Genomic DNA, 24,073 nt, shown 5'->3' with positions numbered 1-24,073 from the left:
GGATTATCTTCGTTAGCCCTACCTCCATTAGTTTGTTTATCTCTTGGTGCAGGGGTAATAGAAATATTAGATAAGAGATTAAAAATATCAGAAAGAATTGAAGAATATAAGTTAATTTATAAATTTTATAGACAGTTATTGCATTTATATAAGGCTGATAAAATAAATGAAAAAGAAATAAATTTACGTGAAGAGGAATTTGTCAGTAATTTTAATTATTTTCCCAGAGAGAAATACCTAGAAAAAGTCCACTTAAACGGAAATTGATAATTTCTTATGGTAATAAAAGAACCAAAAGAAATTAAATTATTTGATTTAAAGTCTGATAAGAGGTATGATATTACTGCTATAAGTAAATCAGATGATGTTGGTCCAACTAATGGATTATTTTTTATTTTAGAGGGAAACTTGAAGTTATATTTATCTGTTGTTGACTTATTTTCAGACTCTACAAAAATTAATAAGTTGTATGAGTTATATGACGCTGTTTCATGTTTTCTTGATAAAAACAAATAGTGTTTCTGCAAAGAAATCATATGATCTTCAACTCTAGTGATTGTGAAGATTGTTTTTGTAATATAATTATTTCTGAAGATCTTCCCATTTAGTTCAATTTGATATTTACTCTATTAAATGAAATATTTTATTCTTTTCCTATTTTTCACTACTGTAAAAAGTTCAGATGAGGATCCAGTCCGGATTCATAGTTATTTAGAACAATTTGGTTATCTGGAGAGTAATAGTTCATCATTAACAGATGTAAATGAAGCATTGATTAGCTTTCAAGAATATTATAATTTACCTGTTGATGGAACATTAAATCAAGAAACACTTGATTTCCTTAAACAACCGAGATGTGGAAATAAAGATAATCCAACAGCTTATAGAGTTCATTATGAAAAATGGAATAAAACAAGTCTTAAATGGTATTTTTCACTAGCTACAAATGAAATGAAAGAATTAGCACAAAAAGCCTTCAATCAATGGCAGTCTGTTTCAAATTTAATGTTTGAGTATAATAGTATTAAACCGGATATACTTATTTCATTTTCTAATACACTGTTTCAACATAATCATAATTCACGGTGTCAAAAAGGAATATGTTCTAGAAGTTTCGACGGAAAAGGTAATGTTTTAGCTCATGCTTTTTTTCCAAATAATAATGAATGTTTAGGAATCCATTTTGATAAATCAGAAAACTGGTATTTTGGTGAATCAAGCAATACACCTGATGGTCAAACTAATTTTTATACTGTTTTATTACACGAAATAGGACACACATTAGGTATTGAACATTCTGCAAATAATAATTCAATTATGTACGCCTATTATAATGGTGGTATTGATAAATTGACTCAAGACGATATCTGGGCAATTCAATATTTATATGGACGACCTGAACGATTAAAATATGAATTAATACCAACAACAACAACAACAGTTAAACCTACTGTTGGTAATTCGTCTTCGACTCACGAACCTATGGTAAATTTATGTGATTTTAATAAAGAAATTGACACATTTTTAATTGCAAATCATCATATGTATATTTTTTATAAGAAGTATGTTTGGTTAGTCAATTTAAAAGATATGACTTATGATAAAGAACCGAAATTAATTAAAGATTATTTATATTTTTTGCCTGATGATTTTAAAGAAGTTTCGCATATTTATCAAAGACCTTCAGGTGATGTTTTAATAATTGTTAAAAATTTATATTATTTAATTGATTTTCCAAGTTTTAATGTTAAAAGTGGATACAATGGTCAATCTATTGAAAATTTAGGAATACCAAAAGGAAAAAGAATTGATGCAATATTTAGAACTTATTCTGAAAAAACATATATATTTTATGATAAAGTTTTATATATTGAGTTTGATGAGTGTTTGTTTAGATCAAAGAAAAATGGTCTTATTTCAGAATTATTTGCTGGAATACCTCCAAATATAAGCAGAGCATTCAGATATAGAAATTTATATTTCTTTAAAGATAAAATGTTTTATGAATTTGATGATATTTCGAATACATTAGTTAAATCTGATAAATTTGACTTGACAGTTTTTGGATTTAAATGTGGTGTTATCGATCAAATAATAAAATTAATTAAACGTCTGTGATTATTTTCATATAATTGTTTTCTAATAAATTATGGATATAATTAACTGTAATCATGAAAACTCTGACTCAAGCGACTCAGATGATGACTCTTATTTAAGTGTTGTAGAAAAACAATGGGCAAAACTTGACTCAATGACGGAAGATGATATGAAAAACAACAGCAATGAAATTGCTGATTGGTTTTACGTTTCTACTCATAAAAAATTATCTGAAGGTTTTATTAGAGAATTTAGATCAAAAGTTGATTGGGGAGGTATATCATTTCATCAAAAATTATCTGAAGAATTTATCAGAGAATTTCATAATGTACTCGACTGGAGCACAATATCACGTTATCAAAAATTATCTGAAGATCTTATAAAAGATTTTGCAGATAAAGTTGATTGGGCTAATATATCGAGATATCAAAAACTCTCTGAAGACTTTATAAGGGAATTTAAAAACAAACTTAATTTATTCATTGTATTATGCTATCAAAAATTATCACAAGAATTTATACAAGAATTAGAGAAGGATTTAGACGAACTTATTTCTAGTAAAGATCGTCAACAAATATTTTCAGGATTCATTACTTTAGGCTGTCTTAGATGTTTGAACGAATATGAGAAAGTATTGAATTGTAAAGTTAGTCACAATGATGAAATAGACATTAAATTTAATTATCCAATGAAAAATGGAGTTACTTTTAAGTTTAAAAATAATTTTAATGAACCCATAACATTTTTAGATCTATTCTACTTTATTCGTAAAGGATATGTGAGAATATATAAAGAGGAACATGAAAAATGCACCAAAGTAAAACCTTTTACTAGCCCATATCTTCGAGCTGAGACTAATGGTCCATACGGTATTTATGCGCATGAATGGGAATCCTTATCAATTGAAATAATTTATAAACATGGAGATGTTTTTACTCTTGTAATGGGATCATAAATAATTAATTTTTTATAATCCTAATACCGTTTTTCTTTTAAAGTCGTTAACCTTGTAAAACAGAGCAAAATATTTGAAAAAAATGTTAATATTAAAATATACCTTTAAAATCGAGGTGTTTTCACAATTTTCTCTGCTTTTCTGTTTATCCTTGAAAATCGGGTTATTTTGTTTAAAATTTTATCACTTCTGTTTACCCTTGAAAATCAGGGTGTTTTTTCTTTAAATTTTAGACTTTTGAACCACCCTTGAAAATCAGGGTGTTTTCATGATTTTTTCTGCTTTTCAGTTTACCCTTGAAATTCGGGGGTGTTTTCCTTAAAAATGTTAATTTTAAAATATACCTTAAAAACGGGTGTTTTCACGATTATTTTTTCGCTTTTCTGTTTAGTAGAGTATAGAATGTTACTTCTGGGCCAGTACATTTGGCGTCTTAAAAAACAAGGCAAAATCTTATAAATTTAGCTGTTTGCCCAAAAGCAAACAACCGAATAGGGCGTAAAACCTCTCAAAAATCATGAATTTTTATCCACCCTGTAGTGACCCAGTTTAAAATTTAAATTTAAATTTCCGGTACCGCCACAACAGCGCGCCAAATGTGAAGGTACTAGCGGCTAGACTAGGCACTACGAGCGGAAATATAGCGGGGGGTGAAACGGGCCCGCGCGGGTGGTTGACGGGGGTAGGGCACTTTTGTTTAGTTTTTCGAAACGAACACACCTTGCGAAGAGCGATCCAAGTTTCTCAAATTTGTAAGTTAAACCTGAACAATTCCACTACCGTTCCGGGTAGATATTTTGTGTCCCCGTGAGGAATTTAACGTTTTTAATTCACCTGGGTAATTTATCCCACTTTCGTTGCCTTTGTTTTGTGTTTTGTTTTGGCACCAGGACCACGTGGTAAGGGTATGTTGTAGATTTCATTTTGTTGCATGCTGTTTCTTTAAGAAGCGCCCATTTGTTAATTTTAAGTGTTATCTTTCTCCCGGGAGGTTCCTTTTAGCGATCTGGTAATTTCGAAAATACGGAGCCGTCGTCCGAACCGCGTGCGTCCATTTTGTTTTTGTTCTTCACTAACATTTTCTAACGGCACTGGACCCGCCATTTTCTTTTGTTTAACATCACCAGCGATTATTGTATTCGCGATTTATGTTGTTTACTGCCATTTGTGCCATTTAAAGTGGTTCTATTTTATCGTTATTTAACTTCACGTTTTGTTCTCTTTTATTTCCTCATTGTTTAATGTTGCGGTTTGTTTTTGCTTATGTTATCCTTGTTTAATGTTGCGTTTTGTTTTGTGTATATGACCATTGTTTAATGTTACGCTTTGTTGTGTTGAATTTTCGCATCGTTTAATGTTACGCGTTGTTCGATAGAATTCCTTAGTGCTGTTGCTAGATTTCGGAAAAGTTAAAGTAAAATGTTGTAAGTGCGCCCCTGTGGGAGTTAGGTTTCAATCAGGAAGTCGTGGGGTTGTCTAGTAAATTCCTGGGGAGGCCACGGTTAATTTACGACCGTTAGCGGAGGCGGACCTAAGTCCTGCTCGATGCGGCTCTGGGATGCTGACGTGAAGCCTCCGTCGCGGTTCTAGAGATCTTAGGTTTTTGTCGGTAAACGGTTGGTTGGGGAAGGTGGAGCAAGCTCTGCTCGAAGCGGCTTGGGAAGCTCATCGTACAACCCCGAGGCGTTTTGTCACTATTTCTTGGTCGGTGAAATAGCCCGACGTTCATTACTAACCTGAGTATCTAGAAACGTCGCTGGTCTCAAGCCGATTCAGATTATTCTTCTGAGTCCCCTCGCGGCCGAGAGTTTGTTACCTCCAGCTCTAAGTTCCCGAAGGCGTACCTTGACCGCGTAGTTCCAAATTAAACATTGTTTGTCATTAATCGAATTGTAAAATATGAGTAATACCTGGGATACGGTTTTTTGAAGAGGGTTTTTCATCCGTCCCTGTCTGTAATAACTGCACCATAATTTGTTTACTTGTTTTGCAAGCTTTAAACTGTCATTTTGTCTGTCATGTGCCCGTTCTTCTGTTATTTTAAATATTGTTGCATTCATCTTGTCGTTTATCTTTGTGATGTACTCAACTAGTTAATTTCTTGTACTTCGTTAAACTTAATTTCTGTCTTTTGTATTCGTTCGAATTTCTTTTTCATCAAAGTTATTACAGACATTTTTAATAAAAGGTATTTTGCGTCCCTCACATGTGTATTTTATTTGTGGCACTCTTCCAACTGGAACCCTCACCGTTTGCATTCCGAACCTTTTCCGCCAAAAGAAAATCACAACGTAGGGCCCCTCCGATTCGATGACGATCACGACCACACTTGTTACCGTTTTGCGCAGGTTCAAATATTTGGCGGAAAAAGTAATGTATTCAAATCATTACAGAATTGGTGCCGTGACCAGGATGCAAATTGCGTGAGATCTTTGTGAAGAGAGCCGAGTTTACGTTTAGTTTCTTTGTTTGTCGGTTTTGTGCTTGTTCATGTACTCACCTCGCAGGGGGCGCAGATTCCCCTTGTGTGTGTTTTTGTTTTAGAGGAGAATCACGATGGAAGCCGGACGCAGACGTGGAAGAGGAAGGGTGTCTAGAGCCAGGACTAGGACACCAGCTAACCCGCGGAACCGTGCGGCGCCGCCACGCGAGGATGACACCACGATGGCGCTGTTACGCCAACAGCAACAAATCATGGCGCAGATGGTGGAGCAGCAGCGACGAACGAACACAGTGATCGAGCTACTTGCGACGAGGCTCGTCCAAGTACCAGAAGCCCGTGCCCCTACGCCACCTCCGATGGAGGTTCGACCGCCGTCACCAGCCCCACCAGGACATGAGGTACCCGAGCCACAGGTGGATCTTGTTGTGCCACCACGTACTTCCGAACGAGCACCGGACCGGGAAGCACAGCCGGAAGCCGCGGATTGGCGTCTAATTGCACTGGCGATGGCCACCAGCGCAGCGGAAGCTGCCGGACGACGCCCAACTTTCGCGGGTTTGGACACGGAGAACCCAGCCGAATTCTTGGAGGAGTATGAGCGGTACTCCATGGACGCCCAAATACCCCCTGAGAAGAAGTTGTCGGAGGCAATCCGATGTCTCCGCCAAACAGCGGCCCGTTGGGCAAAGTTCCACCAAGGTAAGTGGCGAAGCTTTCAGGAATTTAGCGTCGAATTTCTAGCCACCTACTGGTCGGTGGGCCAACAACTGGCGGTTCGAGCGCGGATTTTGAGCCGACACTACGACCGGACCAAAGGGGACTCGATGGTGGACTTCTTCATGGAGCAAGCCATCCAGTTGCGCACACTGACACAGCCCATTCCGGAGTGTGTAATGGTGGAGGATCTGATGCGACTCTTTCCGGAGAACATCTCGTTGCTGTTCAAGTCGGAAAAGCCACGCGGCGAGAGGTCCATCCAGGAAGCCCTGGATTTCCTAGAGCGACAGTCCGTGCTACACCCGCCAAAACTCCAACGACCGAAGGAGGCACCGACGCCACACGCGCCACCACGAAGGATGGTCTCGTCTGCCGCCGTCGGAGAGACGGAAGGGGCTCAACCCTTTCTCGGTGCCAACATCAACAAGTCACCGATCGAGAAACGACAACAGGACGTGGACGGAAGGTGTTTCCGCCCAGGGAAGGTCAGCCGAACCTCCATGTTCCCCAGGATCGAATTTGTCCCGGCAGGATTTGCAGGAGATAAGTATCCTTGTTGTCCTGGGTTTTCAATTCTAGGTACTGGAGGATGTATCGTCGCCCCACTCCCTGTGCTCTCGAGGAGGGAATGCGCCACGTTGTATCCCAGAGGGCTCTGGTCCTTACACCGTCTAGGGTGGAGGCCATCACCAGCGGGTCTAAATCCCGACCGTCCCGGTCTTAGGACACCGTTAGGTTTGATATTTAAAGACACCCTATACCGCCCCGAAACTTTCAGGCACGACCCGTTGATGCTGGCGAACGCTTTGGATCAAGTTGCAAACACGCCATATGAGTCCACCAAGCGTACCTCACTTTTACCACACCTCCTGATCTCCATCCACCAGGAGGAGCTTCTGGCGCTGTTGGATTCGGGGAGTGAAGTTACCTGCATCAACGAAGACCAATTTGCCATTCTCTCCGCGAAGGCCCGTATTCTCACCCTGCCCGTAGCATCCACGTTCATCCACTGCGCCACTGGACAGCAGAGTTCGCGCATAAAGTTTCAAGCGTGGATGGAATTTTCTTTAAATGGCGACATCACCTCGTCTTGCGTATTCTTAGTTGTGAAAAACTTGATACGACCTGTCATTTTAGGCATGGATTGGTTTTCCCGTGTGAAGGGAAAGTTGGATTTTGATGCCAATTCGTTGACATTCATGTCCAACAACGTTTCCCACGCCGTCCCTTTCCACGTCGACTCTTTCCTCCGAGAAAACGATTCTCCGCCAACGTCGTCGCTTTTGGTTTCCGCCACCTTTGAACCACTACGCTTGGATTTGTCTCGAACCATCACTCCGATGGAGGTCCTTCGAGAAAAGGTCGACGCCATTGCACCGTTGAGCCCGTCCCAAAAGTCCCAACTGTTTGATGTCCTGGTTTCGCATCAAACAGTGTTCAATGAGTTGCCCGGCCGAACAAACGAATATGTGCACGTCATCAAGATGCACGACGCCACTCCGTTCATCAAGAGGGCGTACCCCATTGCTTTCAGTCTCCGCCCCGAGGTTGAAAAAGTCATCCAGCAAATGCTCCAGTTGGGTGTAATTAAGAGAGAAGCGTCCCCTTTTGCTAGCCCCATGGCGGTCGTAAAGAAGAAGGATGGATCGGTCAGGATTTGTCTGGATGCCAGGTGGATCAATCAGCAGATGGTTTCGGACTGTGAAGTTCCTCGACCACCAGAGGATCTGTTCCATTCTTTTCCGTCGATGCGATTCATGTCAGCCATTGATCTCCGCTCATCTTACTGGCAAATTCCACTGAGCGCCGAGAGCACGCAGTACACCGCGTTTCTGTTCAACGGCCAATCCTACACATATCAGGTGCTACCTTTCGGATTGAAGACTGCTGTGGGTTCTTTTAGCAGGGCCATGGATGTCATTTTAGGTCCCGAGGTCCGGGAGTTCACCATCAACTACATCGATGACCTTTTAATTGTCTCCCAAACTTTCGAGGAACATCTCCGCCACTTGGGGCTTGTGCTGCAACGTCTGCAGGATGCTGGTATGACGATCAATCTCGAAAAGTCCGCTTTCTTGCAGCAGGAGGTTCACTTTTTGGGGCATGTCTTGAGTCCGAGCGGCGTTTCCACCGATCCAGCGAAAGTAGAGGCGATCCAGAACTTTCCAGTGCCAAAGACGCAAAAACATCTGCGTGCCTTTTTAGGTTTGTGTGGTTATTATCGGCGTTTTTCCGATCGTTTCAGCCATGAAACTGCACCGCTCACACAGCTGTTAAGGAAGGGCACTCGATGGAACTGGACTTCTGTTGAGCAACAGGCTTTCGAAAGGACCAAAGACTTATTTTTAGAGACTGTTATTCTACACTTTCCGGATTTTAGCAAAACCTTCTATCTCCAAACCGATGGTTCTGGTGTGGCTCTGGGAGTAGAGCTCTACCAGCTTGACGATGCCGGCGAACATGGCGTGATTGGCTTTGCGAGCCGCATGTTGAGAGGACCAGAGTTGCTCTACACCGTGACCGAGAAGGAACTGCTTGCCATCATTTTCGGTTTACAGAAGTTCCGAACCATCTTGTTAGGCCACAGAATCGTCATTCGAACTGATCACTATATATATATATATCACTACGCCTTGAAATTCCTAAAGCAGTGTCGTCTGCTTAATGATCGACTCACCAGGTGGTCACTTCTTTTAAACGAGTTCGATTATGACGTGGAGCACATCCGCGGTAAGGATAATGTCGTTGCCGACACCCTTTCTCGTTTTCCACCAGATATGGGTTCCGTTCCGATCCGAGGTCCGAATGTGCCGATCGTTGGTGCCACTGCGATGTCAGAAGTGGAGGTTATCTCAGCGGTTTTTACTGCTTCTGGGTTAGGTGAGTTACAGACTCACTTCCAGAATCTGAGACAGTTGCAGGTTGATGATCCGTTTCTGGGCCCGATTTTCAACGCTAGGATCCAGGGGGGCGTGCCACCCGATCATGATCGACTCTCCCCACATTTCCGGATTCATCAAGACGTTCTTATCTTCGTCCATCCTGTCGATAGGACTCCCAAAATTGCACTTCCAGAAATTTTGGTTGATGACGTCATCCGGATTTTCCACGAACAATATGGCCACTTTGGGATAACCAAAATCTACTCCCTAATGAATCGCCACTTCTTTTTCAGAAGGATGCGTTCGCGCATAGAGCGATTCGTCAAATCTTGCGACACGTGCCAGAAGAGTAAGTTCCCTAACCGAACGCTTTCAGGTGAAATGCATCCCATCATCGCAGAAAATCCGGGAGATTTGGTGACTGTGGATTATTACGGACCACTTCCAGAAAGTCGTTCTAGGGTAACGTATATCTTCGTGGTCATTGACTCCTTTTCCAAATTTGTCAGGTTGTACCCGCTTCGTCGTGCCCAAGCCAAAATATCGGCGCAGAAGATTGTGAATGATTTCCACCGAATCATTCCAGTCAAAGCTGTCTTGAGTGACCACGGGACACAGTTCCAATCTCGACAGTGGCAAGACACCTTGCGAAGTTGGGGCATCCGACCCACCTTCTCAACGATTCGACATCCGCAATCCAATCCCACGGAGCGAGTGATGAAGGAGTTGAGTAGGCTTTTCCGAACCTACTGTTCACGTTCTCACGCAGGCTGGAGTACGATCCTATCAAAGATCGAGCTCTTGTTTAATGTCACCCCACACATCAGCACCGGTTATTCTCCTTACGAGATCATCTCTGGTAAGAACCCGTCTAACCCACTTTCAGACTTAGCCGACACCATCCTTCCGGCCAATCCCCCAAAGGCAGTGTATGAAATTCGTGCTGATGTGCGCGCCCGATTGAGACAAGCGGCAGAGCAGAGGAAAAAGTGGAAGAAATCGCGAGGAGACGACTTCCACGTGGATGATTTCGTTCTCCTTCGAGAAAACCCCATTTCCGATGCTGCAAATAAGATCGTCGCCAAGTTTTGCCCACTGTATTCCGGACCTTATGTGGTTGACGACAACCCACATCCCAACGTCTATTCTCTCCGTGATCCGACGACGGGAGAAAGGAAAGGTAAGTATAACATTGCCAACCTAAAGTTCTACCATAGAAGAACATGAGGCTGCCTTAAATGTTTTTTTTTCTCATGTACCGCGGACACGGACCTCGGGGGCGTCGTCAAGGATTGTTACCCCCTGCAGCAGGCCAAAACGACAACGACACCAACGCGACTACCCACCACAACACGACAACCAGCCGTAGCATCACTTTAACGTCCAAAAATTTGTAAACTGCGCCACCCTTTTTGAAGCGTCTTCAGTCACTTCCACATTTTTCGTTCCGAAGAAGCTTGGGGGCGTGTGTAGTGACCCAGTTTAAAATTTAAATTTAAATTTCCGGTACCGCCACAACAGCGCGCCAAATGTGAAGGTACTAGCGGCTAGACTAGGCACTACGAGCGGAAATATAGCGGGGGGTGAAACGGGCCCGCGCGGGTGGTTGACGGGGGTAGGGCACTTTTGTTTAGTTTTTCGAAACGAACACACCTTGCGAAGAGCGATCCAAGTTTCTCAAATTTGTAAGTTAAACCTGAACAATTCCACTACCGTTCCGGGTAGATATTTTGTGTCCCCGTGAGGAATTTAACGTTTTTAATTCACCTGGGTAATTTATCCCACTTTCGTTGCCTTTGTTTTGTGTTTTGTTTTGGCACCAGGACCACGTGGTAAGGGTATGTTGTAGATTTCATTTTGTTGCATGCTGTTTCTTTAAGAAGCGCCCATTTGTTAATTTTAAGTGTTATCTTTCTCCCGGGAGGTTCCTTTTAGCGATCTGGTAATTTCGAAAATACGGAGCCGTCGTCCGAACCGCGTGCGTCCATTTTGTTTTTGTTCTTCACTAACATTTTCTAACGGCACTGGACCCGCCATTTTCTTTTGTTTAACATCACCAGCGATTATTGTATTCGCGATTTATGTTGTTTACTGCCATTTGTGCCATTTAAAGTGGTTCTATTTTATCGTTATTTAACTTCACGTTTTGTTCTCTTTTATTTCCTCATTGTTTAATGTTGCGGTTTGTTTTTGCTTATGTTATCCTTGTTTAATGTTGCGTTTTGTTTTGTGTATATGACCATTGTTTAATGTTACGCTTTGTTGTGTTGAATTTTCGCATCGTTTAATGTTACGCGTTGTTCGATAGAATTCCTTAGTGCTGTTGCTAGATTTCGGAAAAGTTAAAGTAAAATGTTGTAAGTGCGCCCCTGTGGGAGTTAGGTTTCAATCAGGAAGTCGTGGGGTTGTCTAGTAAATTCCTGGGGAGGCCACGGTTAATTTACGACCGTTAGCGGAGGCGGACCTAAGTCCTGCTCGATGCGGCTCTGGGATGCTGACGTGAAGCCTCCGTCGCGGTTCTAGAGATCTTAGGTTTTTGTCGGTAAACGGTTGGTTGGGGAAGGTGGAGCAAGCTCTGCTCGAAGCGGCTTGGGAAGCTCATCGTACAACCCCGAGGCGTTTTGTCACTATTTCTTGGTCGGTGAAATAGCCCGACGTTCATTACTAACCTGAGTATCTAGAAACGTCGCTGGTCTCAAGCCGATTCAGATTATTCTTCTGAGTCCCCTCGCGGCCGAGAGTTTGTTACCTCCAGCTCTAAGTTCCCGAAGGCGTACCTTGACCGCGTAGTTCCAAATTAAACATTGTTTGTCATTAATCGAATTGTAAAATATGAGTAATACCTGGGATACGGTTTTTTGAAGAGGGTTTTTCATCCGTCCCTGTCTGTAATAACTGCACCATAATTTGTTTACTTGTTTTGCAAGCTTTAAACTGTCATTTTGTCTGTCATGTGCCCGTTCTTCTGTTATTTTAAATATTGTTGCATTCATCTTGTCGTTTATCTTTGTGATGTACTCAACTAGTTAATTTCTTGTACTTCGTTAAACTTAATTTCTGTCTTTTGTATTCGTTCGAATTTCTTTTTCATCAAAGTTATTACAGACATTTTTAATAAAAGGTATTTTGCGTCCCTCACATGTGTATTTTATTTGTGGCACTCTTCCAACTGGAACCCTCACCGTTTGCATTCCGAACCTTTTCCGCCAAAAGAAAATCACAACGTAGGGCCCCTCCGATTCGATGACGATCACGACCACACTTGTTACCGTTTTGCGCAGGTTCAAATATTTGGCGGAAAAAGTAATGTATTCAGATCATTACAACCCCAAAAGTTCCCAAATATGTGTAGGCCACTAAAAGTTGGGCACACGAAAAACAGGGTAGAATCCTACAAATTTACTGTTTTCCCAAAAGTAACCATCCGAAAAAGATCTAAAAAACTTACAAAATGCCTTGATTTTAGACACCCCAAAAATAGCTTTTCCTTTCTGGACCAAGCCAATTGGCGCATGCAAAAATCAATTAAAATTACCTCAAAACTGCTCTAAAACCATTGTCAAATCTCTAGATTTCAGACACCTCAAAACAGCTGTTCATTTCTGGACCAAGCCTATTGGCGCATGGAAAAATCAATGAAAAACAACTTAAAGCGTCTTAAAAAACAAGGCAAAATCTTACAAATTTAGCTGTTTGCCCAAAAGCACACAACCGAAAAGAGCCCAAAACCTCTCAAAAATCATTAATTTTTATCCACCCCAAAAGTTCCCAAATATGTGTAGACAACTAAAGATTGGGCACACGAAAAAACCGTTAAAATCTCCCAAAATCATGTAAAATTATCTCACGAGCACTCTAAAAAACTTACAACATACCGTGTTTTTAGACACTCCAAAATGGCTTTTTCTTTCTGGACCACATCAATTGGCGCATGCAAAAAAAAGAGAAAAACAACACCAAATCAAAGAGGTATATTTGGCGCCTTACAAACTAATGTAGTGAAATTCCTTTAAAAATCATAATTTTTTATGCTCCCAAAATATACTCGAAACTCAATAGACCACCAGAAAATGGGCACATGGGAAAATCATCCAAAATCAAACATAATTACATACATTAAAAGCACCCAAAAAACCTTACAACATTCCTTGTTTTGAGACACTCCAAAATGGATTTTTACTTCTGGAGAAAGCATTGGCACATGCAAAAAATTCACCGGTCGGTGTGGCGACCGGTAATAATATTAAACAAATAAAAGCTCTTGTTTTTAAATTCCCAAAATGGCTTTTTTTACTTTTGGACCAGGATAATAGGTAATTGGTAAAATTAAAAAAAAACAGACCTTAAAAAAAGCCAGAGTTCTTATTCAAATCCCTCGGTTTGCAACACCCCAATATTCGACTATGCCTTCATGATAAATCTTGGATTCAGAATATTTACAGAATTAATAAAAATAAGTGCAAAACATTCCCCGTTTTCATTCCGACTACAATCCGATCTATTCTTACAGCATCTCCTCTTTCACGACAGCTTATACCGTTTATAGGTATGTGTCTATCGACGAGAATCATCGGCACGACCATCAATCCTGAATTCGTCTTCTACTCATGAGCCTTTGGCGAACCAACGGGACCGGTTCTTAATGTGTATTAACACCAGCCGACTAACGCTTCTCAAACCTTACCTTATTTTACTGCAAATAATATATAAAAAATGATGCTTTAACCAATTAAAAAGTATATACAGCTTCTAACAATACCTAATGTCTGGTAGATAGTGAGATAATGTGTACTATGTCTAAAATAGTGAGAATAATAATAGCCTGATATAAACAAAATAAAAAAAAGTCATATTTAAAAAAATAATACTTAAGGGTACCGTTTCTTAATCCAAAAAAACAGGTAGGAGAAGTTTAGGCATGATAAAAAGTAGCTAAATCTAAAAACATGTTCAAATCAGTTATGCCACAAAACTGAAGCCTCAATTCTGAAGCAATTTACTAGTGATGAGCGGCGAAAGCTTTCCAGTTTTAGAAAATTTGAATTTTCCAGAAAGAAATAAACACTATTCTGGAAAATTTCCATTCAACTAAAAAGAAAACTATTAATACATTGTAATGAAGTATAAAATAAATTACAATAATTGAATAATAAATGTTACTTTTTGTAGAGCTGTATATGGCTGCTGCAGAACAGTGTCAAAATGATAGTTTTGGAAATTTTGATTGGAAAGCTTCAGCAACTTTTAAAAATCGTGGATTTACAGTACAATTTACTGACACATTAAAGGTAGGAAGAATAAGGTAATAAAATGATGAATTTTGTAGCCTCAAATCTAAAAAGCCTTAGCTTTAAGAATGTTTTTGTACAGGACATGCGTTAACCGGCAACATTTCATTTAAGAAATTAAAAAAATATGACAGTGGTTAAACTTTATGTTCTAACTTTCTTCAGTTTGTTTATTAGACAAAGGTATTGTACAATTTACTTTTAATTTTGATATCATCAGTAATTTAGGTTACAAACTAAACATAAAAGCACAGTAATTTTGCAAACTATTAGTATCAAATTAGTATGTATTTACAGAGAATCAATACATGGAGCCTTAGACAATATCTCTACGCTCAAATATATCTAAAATTTTAGAATTTGCCCAAGTTCCATGTGTCACCATAAAGCTCTGTGAGAAATATTTAACAATGTAAAAAGGTATTAAAACCGTTATAGGTAATTTGATTTTAGTATAAGCTTTTTCATCTACTTGATAATTTACTTCCACTAAAATATTGCATAACAATGATTTTTGAACAATTTTACTAATAGCATCTACATAAGCTACAATATTATCTTCGACAAAAACACAGTAATTTGCGCTCGTTTCGAGTTCATCATACAAATTAGATTTATTTTTTGTGTAAATAATTCCTTTCGTACATGCCGATATAAAGTTCCAAGCTGATGCCGATGTGGTGATGCAGATGCTGCTGTAGCCATTCATCATTTTCTTAATAATTTCTGTGTGAGCTAGTCTATAAATTTTATTATCATAATTTTGCAAACGACGTTCAATGTCTTCCTCTCCTTTCAGCAGACCTTCAAACCAAATCAGTCCAAGGTGCTTGGCCAATGTTTCACAGTAAGATCTATCCCCAACTAATATCAATATATCCACTTGACATTTCACAGTATTGTTAAATTGACAGTTGTTTACATGTCCTCGCAGCTCAAAGTCCCCCGCTTTTTGACATCTTCTTCTCTTTCTCTTACGAGTAAGAGATTGATTGGAATTAGAATCATCATCTTCTAGTAAATCAGCTGAGCTTGATGAATCGCTTATTGAACCTGGCTGTGTTGTATACATAATGTGTTGTAATCCAATTTTCTTATTTTCTATTTCTTCATAAGCAATTACAGTAACTTTTGATTTAATGTTTGTTTTCTTGTTACAATTAGCCTCAAGTACAAGTTCTGTGAATAATGTGGGACGCTGCTTTGTGAATAAAACTGGTGTTAGATTCGTACACTTGTATTCCGCTGTGATTATTTCAGGTTTACTTATCAGTATGCTTATCAGATCAAGAGGATCTCTTTCCATTGTTATTATTATTTTATCGACATATGAAATAAATTTTTTTATTAATGTAACACACTTTAGTGATAAATTTGTACTATTGGAAAGTAGAATGTAAATTCTTCGGCGTATATCATCTTCTTTATCGAAATATCCTTCATTATTTGTACATTCTTCAAGGAAAATGGCTCGAAAGTCAAACCCATGAGTCTCCTAGAAATAAGCAAAAATTAAAAATTACATTCAATTGCATTTTTATAGAATAATGTTGTACACAAAATTGCATTTATTTACGCATATACTGATGTAAGTTACACGCCCTTCTACTTTTACCTAGACTTAACAGCTTTTTAAAACTAACATTATGCCATTTGCCAAACAGTTTTAATTGTATAATGTGCTATGCCCGTGTTAAAAAAAGCATTATTCAAATCATTATTCATTCTATGTAAGAGTTATAAGGTAATACTCACTGTACTTAGTGAGTCCTCTCCTTCCATATTCGATGTCCCACAACACCAAACCAAAACCTTAAAAAAAACAATACATTTTTAATGATAAGATTACACGTAAATTATTTTTATTGATAACAGATATTAAAGAGTTTGCAGTCAAAAGTCAAAGCAAAATAAAAGTATTTAATTTTTATTAAAAATATTGAAATTTTAATGTCTACTTAATAATTTAATTTCAAGTTAATGTTTTTTTGCTTTCTTTCTTAATCCTCTAAAAAATAACCATCATCACTCAATTTACATATCATATGTACATTTGTGATAATTAAACAATATTTGCCTGTTAACAGTTATGATCACCAGAGAGCAGCTTAAGTCTATAGCTGACCAATTGACCTTCAGACTGAAAACATTTTTAGAATTATATATTTTACATTCTTTAGTGTAATATTGGATCCTTTCTTTCGAAAAATCTAGATTTGGTACCTATAAGTATAATGTATTTATGTGTTTTCTGTTTCTTATACTAAAGAACATATTTTTTACTTAAATTTATTGTCATTTTTATGAAGCTTGTTTATTGTTGATTATTATTTTATAACGCTCTTCCATTTTATGTATTCGTTTACTGGAGAATTATACAAAAGTGTTTTTTTATAATTTTTTATTGTTAAAACATTGTATCTTATTTTAAAGAATTTAAAATTTTGTTTTGCAAAGAAGTTTTAAATTAAAAATTACAAAACAACAACTTTACAAAAAATCTACGTCTACATATCAAAATGTATGGTTCTTTGCCATAATAAATTAAAAACAAGTACGTGCATTCTATCGAGTAGTTTCCTTCTGTCAGTAGTTGACTTATCAAGAGTATATTAAATATATTTAATCAAATAAAATATTTGCAATAAATAAAAACACGAGACAATTATGAAGCAAAACAAAATTGTAGCGGAATATTATACACCATTAAAAACAAGACAACAATCTGATCTCCAGCAATTTAAAAATAGTTACAAATCTTTTACTCAAGATAAAAAACTAAATATACCAAGAAATATCAATGAAGTAACGCAAATGAGAAATCGTAATTTTGCCATTGAATATCTCAATTCTACCGTAAATAAAAAACTAACAAAGACAGATTTTTGCAAATCTAAAAGTATTTCCAGAAATTCCCTTAATATGGGACTAAATTCAGTTGGAATTAAGATTGCATGTAAAAGGAGAACAAATGAGAACAAACGGGAACAATCCGGAGCAAAAGAGAACAAATCGGAACAATTGGGAACAAAAGAGAGAAAAAGCAAAACAAAAAATAAAAAAATATTCGATAATGTAGAACACAAAGCAGGTGGTCGTAAACATATAAGTTTAGATGAAGAAGCAGATGAATTAATTAGTAAATCTTTAGAAACTTTTCAGTCATAAATGGACAAACTAGTTTCATACATTCCCAACGATGAGAAAGAAAAATGGAAAAAAGATTTAAAACCTATTATTACTGAAATAGACAGATTAGAAGATGGAGCAAAAATAGTTGGTTTCAAACAAGAAGTTGTAGATAAATATATTGCAAGAAAAGCAGCTAATTTATTCCTTGAACAATTAATTATGACAGACTGTGAACTAGAATCCGCTAATAATAAAATAGATGAATTGGAATATAAATTAGACAACTACAATAATTATGATCCTAAGAAACTAGCAGAATTAAGAAACAAAACAGTAGTAATACCATCAAACATCGATGATGTAAAGAAAAGAACTCTGAAAATATTTGAAAGACATACTAAAAATATGAGAGCAATAAATGAAAAAACTCAAAAATTGTAAATTAAATGGAAAGTACTATATTCAAGAATTTAAACATATTCAATGAAGAATATCCAAAATTCCTAAAGAAGTTTTCAAGTCTCATTCAACAAGTTAATAAATTAAAAATTATTATTTTTGTTCTTATGTTTATTATCGTAATTGTAATTATTGTTTTCTTAATTTATTACTTCAACACTAATAAAAAATAGCGATTTATTCAACAATGTCCATGAACGTACCTATGATGATACTAATACGTGTCCATAAGCTAATGTATCTGTAGAATTAGGTAAAAGGTATCTTTTATCATCTTTCCAACTTAGAGACTTTTTCTTTACTTCTTCAGTAAATATATCATGTTTATGACTCCTGATCACTTTCTGTCTATGGAAGTATTCTTTTTGATTAAACAAGCAATTTTTGTAATCTTCAAAACTTATTTCTTTTTTCAATACTGTTTTCTTAATACCTTTTAATTTTTTCGAAACAGAATTTTCGGTTCTGTAACTGTACATTTTTGACCTTAAACCTATGCATTCTAATATCTTAATACCATTCAATTCATCTTTGAATTTCCCTATTACTTTCTTATTTTTATCAGAATATAATGGATGATCCTTTGGATAATCAGATGTATCAAAATAGTCGGGATTGTTTTTCATAAATTCATAGAAATCGGCATTTTTAATCTCATATATAAAGCTATCAGTGTCTCCATAAAGAAGTTTTACGTTTTCATTGAATTCTTTTTTAATTACATTGTAATGGAAGTTATACATTAACAATTTCGATAAATCTAATACAGTTTGCCCAATATAAATTGGTTTATTAAACAATACTTTTGTTTTAAAATTGTGAACTGCTGCCAGGTGTTTGCTAAATATAGTTCTGTGTTTAAAATTAGGTTTGTTTATCGCTTTTTGTAATTTTTCTTCATCACAATATAACCTAATATTTTGTTGGTTTCTAACAGATTGCATAGACTTACCATATGGGGCATTAACCATTAATTTCCAGAAATCTTTTTCAAAATCATTTTTCGCCTTTTGTCTTTGTTCAGTATTAAATTTTACATATGGTGCTATGAAATTTGACTGAGTAAATTTTATACCTCTGTGAACCTTTGTTATTCTAATACCTAAACTTTTGTAAAGTTTTAATGTTTCGTAATGAATTATATAATTTTTCTTATCATAGAAATGACAAAGTAGTTTTTCTACTTTTCCGCCCGGAGGAATTCTGTTTTCCGGGGCTAAAGGAAGATCATTGAATTTGTTATGAATAGCTAAGTCTACTGGAAATGCTAAATCGACTTCCAAAACATAACCCGTATCACTATCTGATACCAATATACCGTCGACATTTTTAATTTCATCACAAGTCAACCATTTAAAGTCTTTTTCTGGTAATTTCTGAGATAAAGCCCATCCATATAGATTATTAGCATCTATATAGATAATCTGAGTATTTTCATTTGCTTGCGAATACCTGTTACTACACTGTGAAATACCTCCTCTAATTCCCCTTTCAAAAAACAAATACATTTCATAATCAGTTAATAATTCCAACTCCACTGAAGTATATTTGAGCATACAGTCCCAAGCTAACCCCGGCGTTGTATAATACCAAACAGGATCGAGTCCATAACTCTTTTCCAAACATAAGTCTCTAAAATTTTCAAATATATCAGTTAACAGCAAAACATCTAGTTTTAAGTATAAATCATGCCATTCACCCAAGTTTTTGATTTTAAAATGTTTCCATACTTTCACTGCATGTTTGAATTCTTCTTGAGAAATTCCTTCTTTTGTGAGCGAAGAATAAAATTTATCTATTGATGGAAGTTTTGTTTCAGAAAATTTCTCAAAAGAATCCATGTATTCATAAGGATATATTCCTTTTCGAATTATCTTGCTTTTTCCTTTCCTAAATAACACATCTAATTCATTATTTGAAAAGTATTTAATTATTTCTCTCAACTGACTTGATTCCAGATTAGATGACAAATTGTCTAGGCTACTTGCTAAAAATCTAAATGAATCGATAAATCTCAATTCGATATATCCATTATCACCCATTCTTAAAATTTTACTGAAAGAAATATACTTCTCTTCGTTATTAGGTATTAATTTCAATTGACTTTTATCTTCTCCTAGATTTTTTATAAACAAATGGCAATCGTAAGAACTTAAATTATGAAACAAAATTGGAATAAACAATGGTTGTCTATATTTCAAATTGCATTTTCTACAAGCAGCTCCCCTATATTTTCCAGTGTAGTGATCATGATCTCTTACTTTTGGATTTTCTATAGAAAACACATTTTCACAAAGATAACAAATTTTTGTTTTTTCATATTCTTCTAGTTCGATATCTTTTATGGGTTTATTTTCTTTTAATAACTTATATATTGTTCTGGTATGTTCAGTTATTCTTTTTATAAAACGTTTATCACTTTCCTCTCCTCTGTAAATTTCCAATGGGTTATCAATATTATTATAAGCACTCTTAATGTATAATCCATAACCACAGGGAACATGAAATTGTGTTTTACGAGTATATGATGATTCAGGATTTGGTTCGCATGTAGGAATAGGTTTCAGAATAGATTCAAAATCAGAATAAATGACATACGGATGTCTTAACATTCTTTGAATATTTTTAAATTTTAATACATTATCATCGGGCATGTTCGGAACACATGGTTCATTACTAAAGCACACATTTTGATGTTTCTTTAAAGCATCTTCAGTTCTAGCGGAGTAGTTTAAACATCTTCTACAGAAATATTTTTTGCTTCTATTTATTTCCAACTGATCATTTAACAATCGACTCAAATTCTTGATCCAACAATAATGATTGTTGTCTTTATTTCCAAAGTATAGTAAGTCGATATTCATTTCATAAAATCGCTTCTTATTATGATACAAAGGATAAAATATTTGTTCTTCGTAACTAAACACGGTAACATTAATTTTATTATGTGATTCAAATTTAGGTATGTCCTGGATTGTTACAGGAAAATTTATTCCTTCAAAATTTAATTCGTTTATATATTCTGGCTTATTATAATGATTCAGTCTATCTACATGTTCTTTTGCTTGATGTAAACAGGATATTACGCTGTACATAAAGCATTTGTTATCGTTGTTTTTAACATTAACTCAAGCTTTTTTATCTTTAATCCACTTGGGTAATTCTACATATGAATTTCCGCTTAAAGGTGTATATTTGTTTATATTAATGCGCAAATGATTTATATTTTTCAGAGTCCATCCAGATCCTTTTTCTTGTAGTTCATCACATCTTGATATAAATAAATCCTTTTGTTCATCCCAGTATTCCTCTAAGGCGTCTTTTTCTCTTAGTATAACATTTGGTAACTGAAATTTATGTATCATTGTGAAGTCTTCATTTTCCAGCTTCATAAACTCACATTCCATCTCATGAGGACTCTGTCCGAAGCTTTGATAATAGCTTTTATTAAGTCTGCTTTAGTATATTTTCTAATATATTTGATGTCTAATGATTTTGCAATATTAAACAGTTCAGATAAACGAAGATTACTTAAGTTCCTTCGTTCCATTTATTATAGGAAAAAATCTAACAAACAATTTTTAGTAAATAAATAAATTCAATCCATTTTTATGCAAACTTGTTTTTATATGCCTTCTAAAATTAGTTCTAGTGTAATATCTACCACAATCACATAATAAACGAGTAGAATTAACTGCTTTTTTACATTGTTTACATGTTTTTTCATATTTATTTCTATAGTTATAAAAATCATCTGGACATTTTAATTCCAAACAAATGGAGCAAAGACTTGTCATTTATTAGAAAATTTATTCATCAAAGACTTGAAGATTAGGAAAACGAATTTTAAGAAAATCTAGTTTTGCCAAGGTTAATACGTTATTTTCATACATTTTAAATTGATTATGCATATTTTTAAATACTAATCGTTCAAAGTCATTATTTGGTTTGCTTCTCATATCGTTCAACTTTTTTTGAAACATTTGCCATGTTTCTTGGTCATCGTTATGTGAGCGATTCATTTAATTTATTACATTTTTTTTCATAAGAAATTATCTATAAACAGTGCATACTAAAACACACTGTCCCTTTTTAGGTAAAATTGTGATAAGTCTCGAGATTCAAAAAAATATGTGTGGTATAGGGAGGTGATCAATTTAATGTTTATTTAATTAATTGTCAAAAAAAATAAATACTTGTAATAAAAGGGATCTAGTACAATATGCGAGGCAATATGGGACCTACGTATTATAAAAAGTCTACATAAAATAAATGAAAAGCTAGATATCAACGTAGATTCAAGAGAAAAGAGCAATTATTTTAGAATAATAATAATAATATAAATAAAGCTATTAGAAGTAATTATATGATGAAGACAAATAACGTATGGAAAGAATTTTATCATCCAAGAAAGAAGAAGCGAAAAATTGACATCAGAGGGTTTTCCCACAATACGAAAGCATGGCAAATGAATTGGAGCAATTGAAAAACGATAACCTGAAACTGAGACAGCTAGTATAAATGGGATCGTTGACCCAATAATAAAAAATAAATTAAATTATTGACATAGATAATACGGTTACTTGAAAGTTTATGATCAAGACGTATTTTTCATATTAGACAATGATAATCAACCTTTGTTTAAAGGTAAAGATTTAGCAGAAATATTGGGTTAGAAAACAAGGCAAAATCTTATAAATTTAGCTTATAAATTTATAAGATTTTGCCTTGTTTTTTAAGACGCCAAATGTACTGGCCCAGAAGTAACATTCTATACTCTACCATAGTAGAGTTTGCCCAAAAGCAAACAACCGAATAGGGCGTAAAACCTCTCAAAAATCATGAATTTTTATCCACCCCAAAAGTTCCCAAATATGTGTAGGCCACTAAAAGTTGGGCACACGAAAAACAGGGTAGAATCCTACAAATTTACTGTTTTCCCAAAAGTAACCATCCGAAAAAGATCTAAAAAACTTACAAAATGCCTTGATTTTAGACACCCCAAAAATAGCTTTTCCTTTCTGGACCAAGCCAATTGGCGCATGCAAAAATCAATTAAAATTACCTCAAAACTGCTCTAAAACCATTGTCAAATCTCTAGATTTCAGACACCTCAAAACAGCTGTTCATTTCTGGACCAAGCCTATTGGCGCATGGAAAAATCAATGAAAAACAACTTAAAGCGTCTTAAAAAACAAGGCAAAATCTTACAAATTTAGCTGTTTGCCCAAAAGCACACAACCGAAAAGAGCCCAAAACCTCTCAAAAATCATTAATTTTTATCCACCCCAAAAGTTCCCAAATATGTGTAGACAACTAAAGATTGGGCACACGAAAAAACCGTTAAAATCTCCCAAAATCATGTAAAATTATCTCACGAGCACTCTAAAAAACTTACAACATACCGTGTTTTTAGACACTCCAAAATGGCTTTTTCTTTCTGGACCACACCAATTGGCGCATGCAAAAAAAAGAGAAAAACAACACCAAATCAAAGAGGTATATTTGGCGCCTTACAAACTAATGTAGTGAAATTCCTTTAAAAATCATAATTTTTTATGCTCCCAAAATATACTCGAAACTCAATAGACCACCAGAAAATGGGCACATGGGAAAATCATCCAAAATCAAACATAATTACATACATTAAAAGCACCCAAAAAACCTTACAACATTCCTTGTTTTGAGACACTCCAAAATGGATTTTTACTTCTGGAGAAAGCATTGGCACATGCAAAAAATTCACCGGTCGGTGTGGCGACCGGTAATAATATTAAACAAATAAAAGCTCTTGTTTTTAAATTCCCAAAATGGCTTTTTTTACTTTTGGACCAGGATAATAATTGGTAAAATTAAAAAAAAACAGACCTTAAAAAAAGCCAGAGTTCTTATTCAAATCCCTCGGTTTGCAACACCCCAATATTCGACTATGCCTTCATGATAAATCTTGGATTCAGAATATTTACAGAATTAATAAAAATAAGTGCAAAACATTCCCCGTTTTCATTCCGACTACAATCCGATCTATTCTTACAGCATCTCCTCTTTCACGACAGCTTATACCGTTTATAGGTATGTGTCTATCGACGAGAATCATCGG

At 35.9% G+C, this 24,073-nt stretch overlaps 1 protein-coding gene across 1 annotated transcript; it reads right to left on the bottom strand.

Moving 5' to 3' along the window:
- Positions 1–14,519: 14,519 nt before the first annotated feature.
- On the bottom strand, positions 14,520–22,558 carry LOC138140719 (uncharacterized). Its single transcript, XM_069061701.1, has 2 exons — positions 16,138–22,558; positions 14,520–15,877 (listed from the first exon to the last, which is right to left on the bottom strand). Exon 1 carries the CDS (start codon positions 21,066–21,068, stop codon positions 18,177–18,179), a length of 2,892 nt encoding a protein of 963 aa, XP_068917802.1. The 5' UTR covers positions 21,069–22,558; the 3' UTR covers positions 14,520–15,877; positions 16,138–18,176.
- Between the last annotated feature and the right edge of the window lie 1,515 nt (positions 22,559–24,073).

The sequence above is a fragment of the Tenebrio molitor genome, unplaced genomic scaffold (genome assembly GCF_963966145.1).
Source record: "Tenebrio molitor unplaced genomic scaffold, icTenMoli1.1 SCAFFOLD_162, whole genome shotgun sequence".
Classification (NCBI taxonomy): Eukaryota; Metazoa; Arthropoda; class Insecta; order Coleoptera; family Tenebrionidae; genus Tenebrio; species Tenebrio molitor.
This window is presented reverse-complemented; position numbering and strand designations above follow the sequence as displayed.

Excerpts from the sequence above, each read along its gene's own strand:
- LOC138140719 (XM_069061701.1), bottom strand. The coding sequence starts at position 21,068 with ATGTACAGCGTAATATCCTGTTTACATCAAGCAAAAGAACATGTAGAT.